At 53.3% G+C, this 12,603-nt stretch overlaps 1 protein-coding gene across 1 annotated transcript in view; it reads right to left on the bottom strand.

The window, feature by feature from the left end:
- The window catches only part of LOC144945380 (uncharacterized), a 96,391-nt gene extending 89,082 nt beyond the window's left edge, over positions 1-7,309 (bottom strand). The window contains exon 1 of the mRNA XM_078873876.1: positions 7,058-7,309. Within this exon, the coding sequence (XP_078730002.1) occupies positions 7,058-7,080 (23 nt within the window). The 5' untranslated portion in view covers positions 7,081-7,309. The remainder of the gene's footprint in view (positions 1-7,057) is intronic.
- Positions 7,310-12,603: the final 5,294 nt, after the last annotated feature.

Here is a 12,603-nt window from a genome sequence, read left to right as displayed (position 1 = left end):
CAGTTACATACACACACAGTTACATACACACATACAGTTACATACACACACACAGTTACATACATACACACAGTTACATACATACACACACAGTTACATACACACACACAGTAACATACACACACACAGTTACACACACACACACACAGTTACATACACACACACAGTTACATACACACACACAGTTACATACATACACACAGTTACATACACACACACACAGTTACATACACACAGTTACATACATACACACAGTTACATACACACACACACAGTTACATACATACACACAGTTACATACACACACACACAGTTACATACATACACACACACCGCCATCACGCGACAGAGAGCCCTCGGACACACCTCGTGACCGTGGGTCGCCAACACAAAGCCACGGGCACCTGTGCACGCGCGCGCGCGTGAGATGCGGGGTTCTCCAGGGACACAGGGTGAAAGTGGTGGAAATTCCACGTTCCTATGGCGGAGCGAGGTTTGGCCCGCGTTTAAATGACGATTTACCTTCTCTGGCAAGTCGTTAGGCATCGACACGGCACCCCCGTCAGGCTGATGGGCTGAGTAGTGTGCAAAAGACAAAGATCCCCCGTATAGCGTTAACAGACTGTTGGGGCAAGTGCTGTTAGCGAGTGGCACCCTATGAAGGCCGGCAGGGCGCATGTCTCCCTTCGTGGAGAGTTTCACAAACCGCAGCAGGTTGTCATTTGAGGCTGAGTCGACCTAGGAGAGGGCCCAGGACCGGTTCGGATAAATCGTCGCTGGTGGTGTTGATGGTCGTGAACGGGAAATGAACTCGGGTCCGCCGGGTTCGTAGCGTGACGAGCTCACGCGACTACACTACCGCTCCCCACACACACACGTAGTAGGAACACACACGCATGTGGGTGTGTGTGTTTATATATTGTATGTATATATCACGAGATGTATGTCATATGTTAATGCTTATCTACAGATAATACTTAAACACACACACACACAGAGTGATACAAACAAAGATCCCCCGTGTAGACTCAACACACTGCTGGGGCAAGTGCTGTTAGCGAGTGGCACCTTTGAACGGCACACGAGGGGGTGGGGTGGCCAGCACCACGCCCGGCCGCCTTTGTCTCTCTTCGTGGGTATTTTAACACACCGCACCAGTTACTCATTCAAGGCTGTATACACACACACGCGTATTTTATACCTACGCGACTTTACCGAAAGAACCAAAGAGTATGGATTCATGCAGTCACGAAAGCTTCGAATCTAGATTGTGTATAACCTCATACACGTGGGTGGATATCTGACGTGGATATGACCGACACACACGCGCGCGCGTGCGTCTGTATCGATTTACTGTATGTTATGTGGGTCCCAAGTACATCAATTGTAGATATATTACATATATACGCACACACGTCTATGTATATGCACGCACACGACACACGCGCGCGTATGTATACACACACACACGTGTATGTATACACACACACACGTGTATGTATACACACACACACACGTGTATGTATACACACACACACGTGTATGTATACACACACACACGTGTATGTATATACACACACACACACACACGTGTATGTATATACACACACACACGTGTATGTATACACACACACACGTGTATGTATATACACACACACACGTGTATGTATACACACACACACACGTGTATGTATACACACACACACGTGTATGTATATACACACACACACGCACACGTGTATGTATATCCACACACACGTGTATGTATATACACACACACACGTGTATGTATACACACACACACGTGTATGTATATACACACACACACACACGTGTATGTATATACACACACACACACGTGTATGTATATACACACACACACGTGTATGTATATCCACACACACACGTGTATGTATATCCACACACACGTGTATGTATATCCACACACACACACGTGTATGTATATACACACACACACACGTGTATGTATATCCACACACACACGTGTATGTATATCCACACACACGTGTATGTATATCCACACACACACACGTGTATGTATATACACACACACACACACGTGTATGTATATCCACACACACACACGTGTATGTATATACACACACACACGTGTATGTATATACACACACACACACACGTGTATGTATATACACACACACGTGTATGTATATCCACACACACGTGTATGTATATCCACACACACACGTGTATGTATATCCACACACACACGTGTATGTATATACACACACACACACACGTGTATGTATATACACACACACACACACGTGTATGTATATACACACACACACGTGTATGTATATACACACACACACACGTGTATGTATATACACACACACGTGTATGTATATCCACACACACACACACACGTGTATGTATATACACACACACGTGTATGTATATCCACACACACACGTGTATGTATATCCACACACACGTGTATGTATATCCACACACACACACACACGTGTATGTATATCCACACACACGTGTATGTATATCCACACACACACACGTGTATGTATATCCACACACACGTGTGTATGTATATCCACACACGTGTAAGTATATATATGTACATCACCGACGCACACATATGCATCAGACCAGTACTACACACACATCCACACAGCAGCAACACCAGCTGAGTTACAGAGCACGGCGCTATTGTTACAGAGCACGGCGCTATTGTTACAGAGCTATTGTTACAGAGCACGGCGCCATTGTTACAGATCTATTGTTACAGAGCTATTGTTACAGAGCACGACGCCATTGTTACAGAGCACGGCTCTATTGTTACAGAGCACGGCTCTATTGTTACAGAGCACGGCTCTATTGTTACAGAGCTATTGATACAGAGCACGGCGCCATTGTTACAGATCTATTGTTACAGAGCTATTGTTACAGAGCACGGCTCTATTGTTACAGAGCTATTGTTACAGAGCACGGCGCCATTGTTACAGATCTATTGTTACAGAGCTATTGTTACAGAGCACGGCGCTATTGTTACAGAGCACGACGCTATTGTTACAGAGCACGGCTCTATTGTTACAGAGCTATTGATACAGAGCACGGCTCCATTGTTACAGAGCACGGCTCTATTGTTACAGATCTATTGTTACAGAGCACGACCCTATTGTTACAGAGCACGGCTCTATTGTTACAGATCTATTGTTACAGAGCACGACGCTATTGTTACAGAGCACGGCTCCATTGTTACAGATCTATTGTTACAGAGCACGACCCTATTGTTACAGAGCACGGCTCCAATGTTACAGATCTATTGTTACAGAGCACGACCCTATTGTTACAGAGCACGACTCCATTGTTACAGATCTATTGTTACAGAGCACGGCTCTATTGTTACAGATATATTGTTACAGAGCACGGCTCTATTGTTACAGATCTATTGTTACAGATCACGACGCTATTGTTACAGAGCTATTGTTACAGAGAACGGCGCCATTGTTACAGAGCACGACGCCATTGTTACAGATCTATTGTTACTCGAGCTCACATTCGTCACTACCGCCGTGGGCCTTGGCAGACGTGAATAAATATAGACAATGGCCGACGTTTCGGTTAACGGCCCTTCTTCACGCACGGTGCCTCTCTCTACCTCTCTATGTGCTGCAAAGGGTCATTGCCCGAAGCGTCGTCTATTGTTTATGTTTTTCTTTAAAGGCCAAACACTGCGATGTTTATTTAGAAACGTGCCTAGGGCTCCTCATGATTGCTGCTGCTGAACATGAATCTGCATCACTTACCAAAGCAGCAGCAGCAGCGGCGTCACAATATTTCTAGATTTTGGCTGTAACGGTTCCACCTGAAGACGGAAGCTTGTGTTGCCTCCGAAACGTCGTGATTTAATTGAGTTGTTTTCATTTTTTTTACCTACGTGACTTTACCGACCAAAAAAAACAAAGAGTAAGCGTCACAATACACACACGTATATATGTAAAGTATCATAACAATATTATTCTCATATTAATAATTATAATGTTTTAAGACGTCTGGAGTAGTTTCTGTCCTTTCGTCACCAAATATAAAACTCGTTAGGCCTCTCTACTCGACTCGTGGATCCGTTTGAATCCCCCCCCCCCCCCATTCATTCCAACTCGCTCGTTGAGTTTACATTTGACCAGGCAAGTCCCCCCAGTGAGCTTCCACACAACTCCCTTTGTTTTCACGAGGGAACCCATCACAAGATGATAGCTCAACGAGGTTGCCGGCTCGTCATCGTCATCGTCGTCTCGCATGGAAATGTGCAGCAGCAGGCGATGTCTCGAAACGCGTGGTGGTGGTGGTTGTGGTGGTGGTTGTGGTGGTGGTTGTGGTGGTTGTGGTGGTGGTGGAGGTGGTTGTGGTGGTGGTGGTGGTTGTGGTGGTGGTTGTGGTGGTGGTGGTTCTCAACGTGCGGGGAAGAAAACCCCGCAGGACCCGGAGGGAAATCCACGCGAACCACGGGGAGAGAGAGAGACCGTAAACTCCAGCGGTGACACAACAAAGACGAAGCTCCCCCGTATAGCCTTGTTAGACCGTAGAAGCAAGTGCTGTTAGCTAGGACACACACACATACACGTGTACACGTACACACGTGTGTGTGTGTACACGTGTGTGTACACTGTAATCACGCATCAGAGCCACTCGTTTCTTCAGAACTGCCTTTTATATTATCTTGTTGTGCTTCCCCCCACCTTCGATTAGCTACGATTGGCTACGTACGGAGCGAAAGAAGTTCACCATACACATGCGTACAACCACTAGCATACATACAACCACTAGCATACATACAACCACTAGCATACATACAACCACTAGCATACATACAACCACTAGCATACGTACAACCACTAGAGCATACGTACAACCACTAGAGCATACGTACAACCACTAGAGCATACGTACAACCACTAGAGCATACGTACAACCACTAGAGCATACGTACAACCACTAGAGCATACGTACAACCACTAGCATACGTACAACCACTAGAGCATACGTACAACCACTAGAGCATACGTACAACCACTAGAGCATACGTACAACCACTAGAGCATACGTACAACCACTAGAGCATACGTACAACCACTAGAGCATACGTACAACCACTAGAGCATACGTACAACCACTAGAGCATACGTACAACCACTAGAGCATGCGTACAACCACTAGAGCATACGTACAACCACTAGAGCATACGTACAACCACTAGAGCATACGTACAACCACTAGAGCATACGTACAACCACTAGAGCATACGTACAACCACTAGAGCATACGTACAACCACTAGAGCATACGTACAACCACTAGAGCATACGTACAACCACTAGAGCATACGTACAACCACTAGAGCATACGTACAACCACTAGAGCATACGTACAACCACTAGAGCATACGTACAACCACTAGAGCATACGTACAACCACTAGAGCATGCGTACAACCACTAGAGCATACGTACAACCACTAGCATACGTACAACCACTAGAGCATACGTACAACCACTAGAGCATACGTACAACCACTAGAGCATACGTACAACCACTAGAGCATACGTACAACCACTAGAGCATACGTACAACCACTAGAGCATACGTACAACCCAAACATGCGAACACGCGCGTCTGCGTGCGCGTTGGCCATCCATAGGTGCTACTCGCTAACTGCACTTGCCCCAACAGTCTGTTGAGGCTATGCGAGGGATCTTTGTCTTTGGCTCGTGTCTGTATGTATCTGCGTCAATCATGATTTATCTCCCGCGTCTGTCTGTGTGTCTTTGTCTATGTGTGTCTGTGTGTATGCCTTCATATATGTGCGTATTAATGTGCGTATATATGTATATGTGTCTATCTGTATGTATCTGCTTGTGTGTAGCAATACGTCTGTGTGTCTGTGTGTGTCTGCATGTCTCTGCTTGTGTCTAGCAATACGTCTGTGTGTGTCTGTGTGTGTCTGCGTGTCGCTGCTTGTGGTCTAGTGTCTATCTAAACCCCCTCGTGTGCCGTGCCGGCCTTCATAGGTGCTCCTCGCTAACAGCACTTGCCCCAACAGTCTGTTAAGGCTACACCGGGGGATCTTTGTCTCTCTCTGTGTGTGTGTCTGTATGTCTCTGCACGTGTCTATCTATACGTCTGTAAGTCTGAGCGCGTATCTATACACACACACACAAAGACAAACCCCCCCCCCCCAGTGTAGCCTCAACAGAGTGTTGGGGCAAGTGCTGTTAGGCGAGTTGCAAGCGCCTTTGAAGGCCGGCACGGCACACGAGGGGGAGTGGGGTAGCCAATAAAAACTCCCAGCCGCCTTTGTCTCCCTCGTGGCGATGTTTACACGCCACTTGAGAGGGGGGGGGGCAGGATCGGCTCAGATAATCGTCACCGGTGTTGACCGTGAGCGGGAATCGTCACCGGGGGTTTCCGCGATGTTCGTATCCACAGCCGAGTTCAATTACCTTCTCTCGCTACCGCAACATGACTCCGTAACCACAACAACAACAACCGTGACACCACGACGCCTGTGCCAGGCTAGGTGCACGTTGAGGCCACGTGAAGTGTCGAACGCCCGCTTGGCAGGAGGTCACGGGACAGACCCAGGTGGTGCCACGGGTCGACCGACTGAGACGAGTGGCCGACGCACCACCCGTGCCCCCTACTGCGCCAACTCGCTGCGCTTTAGTCACCCAAGGCTCCGCTCGTTGTTTGTGAGCGTCGCTCCTCTGTGCCCTCCGTTGTTGTTTGTTGGAGGGCGACTGCCTCCAACTGCCCAGCAGCGTCCTTCACGAGCCTCCTCCTCCACAGAGGCCGATCTTGGCACCGCTAGTACCGCTCATCGGCAAGTCCACTCAGCTCCACGTCCTCTTGTACCACATCACTCGCACCACCCGTGCCCCCCTACTCTGATACACACACATGCGCACGTGTGCGTGCATTTCCCACTCATCCTCCTTTGTCTCTCTCTGCATTCATCATCTCCGGGACCTCCCCCCCCACCCCGTCTCTGCGCGAACTCCTCACCTGCCGGACTTGGTGATCACCATCTCGGTCCCGATGCCGTGGAACTGGTCCCACAGCTCCTTGCCCTCCAGGGTCACGCGCGGGGTCGTCCTCTGCAGCTGCCACTGAGCAGTCGTCAGCCTCCTTCAGCTGATGCTGCTGCTGCTGATGATGCTGCTGATGCTGCGTGGAGCGAACTACGGCTGCTGTAGCCGCCACAGCCGCAGCCGCAGCGGCGGCCGATCCTGGCGACTGTTGTTGTTGTTGCTGCTGTTGTTGTTGCTGGTGGTGGTGGTGGTGAACGAGGGCCGACGCCGCGTGTTGTTGCAAGCTCAGGTGGCCGGCGGCGAGGAACGCCGGCAGGGAACGCCGGCAGGGAAAACGGTGCCGGCTCGAGTCCCGTCAGAGCGCCCAGCGGCGACCCGGGGAAGATGCCGCAGGCGCTCAGCTTGGCGTGCTGATGATGATGCTGCTGCTGCTGCTGATGCACCGGCGTAGTCGCCGGGTGATGGTGGTGATGGTGCTGATGGTGGTGGTGATGGTGGTGATGGCCGGGCAGCGATGAAGGCGCCACGGTCGCCACTGGAGTGGGCGGCAGGGGCTGTGGCAGGGGCTGTGGCAAGGGCAGCGGCAAGGGAAGCGGCTGGGGCAGGGGCTGGGGCTGGGGTAGGGGCGGCATTTGCAGCCCCAGGCTCTGGAACACGGCGGCGTGGCTGCTGCTGCTGCTGTGGTGGTGGTTGTTGTTGTGGTGGTGGTTGTGCAGGGGATTGACGGCGGTCGTTGTTGCGCTGTTGTTGGCGATCAACAGCAGCTGCTGCTGCTGCTGCTGGTAGTGCTGCTGCTGCTGCTGGTTGTGTGCGGCGATGAGCGCGCTCAGGCACGCCAAGTCGCCGCTCACTCCGCGCGGAGTCACGAAGAGCGGGTGCGGGAACGAGGAGGGGGAGGACATCGCGAGGAGGTGGTGGTGGAACGAGGCCGAGCTGCTGCTGCTGTTGTTGCTGTTGTTGTTGTTGCTGCTGTTGTTGTTGTTGCTGCTGTTGTTGTTGTTGCTGCTGCTGTTGTTGGGGGTTCACGCGCCCGCGAGCTCACGCGGGCGCTGCACCGGTGCGCGCTTGTCTGCCTGCCTGTAAGTGTTTGTGTATCTGCTTGTGGCTGCCTGTGTGTGTGTTTGTGTGTGTGTGTTTGTGTATCTGCCTTTGGCCGCCTGTGTGTGTGTGTTTGTGTATCTGCCTGTGTGTGTGTTTGTGCGTCTGCCTGTGTGTGTGTTTGTGTACCTGCCCGTGTGTGTGTTTGTGCGTCTGCCTGTGGCAGCCTGCCCGTCTTGGTGTGTGTCTGTCTGTGTGTCCAGCTGTGCGCACGTGTGTGCGTGTCCTTGTGTTTGCCGACTGGCTCGCGTGTCTCGCCACCCGTTTGTTTGCGTTCGTGTGTGTGGACGTTCGATGCAAAAAGTCTGTTAAGACCACACGCAGGAATATGTCTTCGTGTCGTGAAATGTTCTTGCTAACAGCACTCGCCCCAAAATGCGGTTGAGGCTACGTATATATGTCCACGCACGCAGACGCACACGCAAATAATGTTTTGCCCCTTGTGTCTCCCTTGTGTATATCCCAACAGCGCAAAGCAAACACGCCGCTGTGTGTTCTCGCCCCGGCGGGCTGTCGGGTCCACGTGCGCGCGCTCCCACAGCTCGGAGCGAGTCATTGGCGCGCCGCCTCCTCGTTGGAACAATCGGGCCCCGCGGTCCGCGCGTCGTGCGTGCGCATTGCTCGTGTCGGCTGTGTGCGGCGTGTCAACACTGGGCGTTGTTGTCGTGTACGCGTGTGTGTGTGTGTGCGCGCGTGTGTGTGTGTGTACGCGTGTGTGTGTACGCGCGTGTGTGTGTGCGCGCGTGCGTGTGTGCGCGCGTGCGTGTGTGTACGCGCGTGTGTGTGTACGCGTGTGTGTGTGCGCGCGTGTGTGTGTGTACGTGTGTGTGTGTACGCGCGTGCGTGTGTGTGCGCGCGTGTGTGTGTGTACGCGTGTGTGTGTGTACGTGTGTACACTGTGTTGAAATTGCACTGGCTTGTCCAGTCGGAACGCAGTCCGGTGGAGGGAGGCGGTTATTGATGCCGTTGCCGATGAGGCTGCTGATGATGATGCCGATGATGCTGCTGCTGATGATGCCGCTGATGATAATGCTGCCGATGTTAGTGCTCCTGCTGATGCACACTTCACCAACAGGGCGTGTAACAAATCCGACGACAGTTTAAATTTTGTTGTTTTTTGCGACGCGGTCGACACTTGTCTTCCGAAGCAAACGGCAGCAGCAGCAGCAGCAGCGGACACACGAAGACGACGAAGACGACTAACAGTGTCGTTTGAACGATCGTCTCATCTTCGTCGGCGGTGCTCAGAGCGAGAGAGACGTCCCCGGCTGGATGTGGAGCGCCCCTGCCGTGAAGAGTTCTCGGTGCCTGCAGACAATTCCCAGCATCGATATCGATTCGCTTCATGCGCCGACTCCGTCTTTGCATCCCCCACGTCCCGCTTGCCGATGCCTCTGCGTCCTTCTGTGTGTCGTCTATCAAGACGTCTCTCTGTGTCTCGCCGTCTCCCTGTGTCTGTGTGTCTCTGTCTGTCTGTGTCTCCCTGTGTGTCTGTGTCTCTGTCTGTCTGTGTCTCCCTGTGTGTCTGTGTCTCCCTGTGTGTCTGTGTCTCTGTCTGTCTGTGTCTCTCTCTCTGCCTCTCTCCGTCTCCCTCTGTGTGTGTCTCTGTGTGTCGGTCTTTCTCTCTCTCTGTCTGTGTCTCCCTGTGTGTGTGTCTCTGTCTGTCTGTGTCTCCCTGTGTGTCTGTGTCTCTGTCTGTCGGTGTCTCTCTCTGTCTGTGTCTCCTTGTGTGTCTGTCTCTGTCTGTGTCTCTGTCTGTCGGTGTCTCTCTCCGTCTCCCTGTGTGTCTGTGTCTCTGTCTGTCTGTGTCTCCCTGTGTCTATCTCTCTCTCTGTCGGTGTCTCCCTGTCTGTGTGTCTCTCTCTGTCTGTGTCTCTCTCTGTCTGTGTCTCTCTCTGTCTGTGTCTCTCTCTCTCTGTCGGTGTCTCTCTCTGTTGGTGTCACCCTGTGTGTCGGTGTCTCTCTCTCTCTGTCGGTGTCTCTCTCCGGCTCTTTCCCGCTACGCCGCTCGGGGTATTCCGCGGCGCGAGCCGCTCGCTCGCCTCTCGCCTCTCTCGAGGAGGACTCCTCTCATCGTGTGTCGCCTCGGCCAAGGAGGGAGCAGCAACAACAACAACACAACAACAACAACACAACAACTACTAGTAGTAGTTGTTGTATTCTTCAGCGACGAGGAGCCGTAGGCTCGAAATAGCCCGACAAAGCTGCAGCTCCCTCCCTCCAGGTCTCTCTCCTCCTCCTCCTCCCCCCTCTCGTTCTCTCTACCCCCCTCCCCGTCTGCCCCTAGCCCAGTCCACTCCCCGTTACACCCAAGGCAGCAACATCTCCCCCTCTGCTGCGATCTCTCTCCCTTCCTGCCCTCGCTGCACGTGTCGCTGCTTTTGCCTCTCCGCCCGTGACCCCCTCACTCCCCCCGTGACTCCCCCCGTCTCCCCGTGACCCCCCTCACTCTCCCCGTGACTCTCCCCGTCTCCCCGTGGGTCTCGTCCCCTCGAGCCAACGCGCTCTCTCTCTGCACCGCAGCCGCCACCAATAACAACTTGGTTATCGCTCTCGCGGTCGGAAACGCGTCCTGACCCCCACCCTCCATCCCCCCACCCCCCCCACCATCCCCCACCCTCCACCCACCCTCCATCCCCCCACCCTCCACCCCACCCCATCCCCCCTAACCTCACCCCTCCAGCTATCTCCCTCACCCCAAAGACAAAGGTCCCCCGTATAGCCTTAACACGCTGTCGGGGCAAGTGCTGTCGGCGAGCGAGTATCAGCGGCTATGAGGTTCGGCACGAGCGCACCGACGAGAGGGTGGCTGGACAGAACCACGCCCGGCCGCCTTTGTCTCCCCAGTGGGGACGTGCACACCGCGCCGTGCCGGGAATTCATTTGAGGCCGAGTCGACCTAGGGGAAGGAGGCCCAGGAGCGGTTCCAGTCAAATCGTCACCGGTGTGGGCCGTGAGCGGGAATAGAAGCCGGGTCGCCAGGTTCGTAGCGCAGCGCTAACCGCTGCACCACCGCTCCCCTCCCCTCTCACCCCCGTCACCCCCCCCCCCGCGTCCTCCTCCCCCACCCCCCATTCTCCCACCCCGCTTGGCAGGTCTCGTCCGCGTCACCAGACAGCGCGTGTCCCCACCTCATTAACATAACCACACCCACCTCCCCCCGCGCCTCACCCCATAGCCAATGGGCATCGAGAGGAAAGAGGCAACATCCACCCACCAGCCCCTCCCCCCGTCCCCCTCGTGAGATGGAGGGGCGGGGCTTGTGAGAGAGTCGGAGGAGTCCGTGGGAGTCGCGGGGAGAAGGGGGGGGGTGATGTGGGGGGGATGTGGGGGGGGATGTGGGGGGGGAATGAGGGGGGGTGTATGTGGGGGGGGGGGGTGATGTGGGGAGGGGTGATGTGGGGGGGTGATGAGGGGGGGGGGGGTGATGTGGGGAGGGGTGATGTGGGGGGGGGGATGAGGGGGGGAGGCGAGGGGGCGGGGCGTGGGAGTAAGGGGAGGGGCCAGAGAGGGCGACTGGGCATCTGCGATGAAGAGCTTTATCGCTCATCGGATTCCCCTCGCGATGAACACGATGTGTGGAGCGTGGCGCGCTGCCCAGAGGCGTGGAGGGTGACAGTGCCACCGCTGCTGCTGCTGCTCCGTGCGGGGAGGCAAGGGGCCATTGCTTGTCCCCATGGCTACAACCCTCCCCACCAATCTCCCCCCCCCCCCCACTAATCTCCCCCCACCAATCCCCCCTCCCCCCACCAACCCCCCCCCCCCTCGCCCCCACATCTCGCCACCACATTCACTCTGTACCTCTCTGCTCTCTCTCCATGTGCTCTGAAGAAGGGCCCTTGCCCGAAACGTCGCCAGCAATTGTCTTGTATTAATGACAACCACAGCTATAGTGTATCCTCTGCATTATAATCCGCCCTCATGTGGAGTGAGAGGCACCCCAAGGATCACGCACCCACCAGATTATAAGACGCACCGCGCAACATTTGATTGAACATACAGACACAGTGCGTCTTATAATCCGAATAGCGTGATATTTAAAGCGCGAGTGAGTGTGTGTGTGTGTGCTTGAGGTCGACTCAGCCTCGCAGGTGCGGTGTGGAGCAAACGTCGCCACTGGGGAGACAAAGGCGGCCGGGCGTGGGTGCTGGCCACCCAGCCCTCACAGTGTCGGAATTCATCGAAGCGCTGTTCGCTAGCATGTGGACATCTATTTTAAAAATACGCCTGAAAACCTCTGTATACGTTTGCGCTTACTCAACTAATAGTTCATTTAGTAAATGTTTCTTTAATATATATTTGTAATAGCATGTTATGCTGAGTGTCTGCTGCTGCTGCTGCTGTGTCCTGTACAGCGCTTTGAGATCCTTGATGATGAAAAGCGATTTCCAAAAAATTGAATAATTAATATTGACTTGCCCC

This window comes from Lampetra fluviatilis, chromosome 37 (genome assembly GCF_964198595.1).
Source record: "Lampetra fluviatilis chromosome 37, kcLamFluv1.1, whole genome shotgun sequence".
NCBI classification, from domain to species: Eukaryota; Metazoa; Chordata; class Hyperoartia; order Petromyzontiformes; family Petromyzontidae; genus Lampetra; species Lampetra fluviatilis.
Note: the sequence above shows the minus strand (reverse complement) of the source record. Positions and strands in the feature narration are given on the sequence as shown.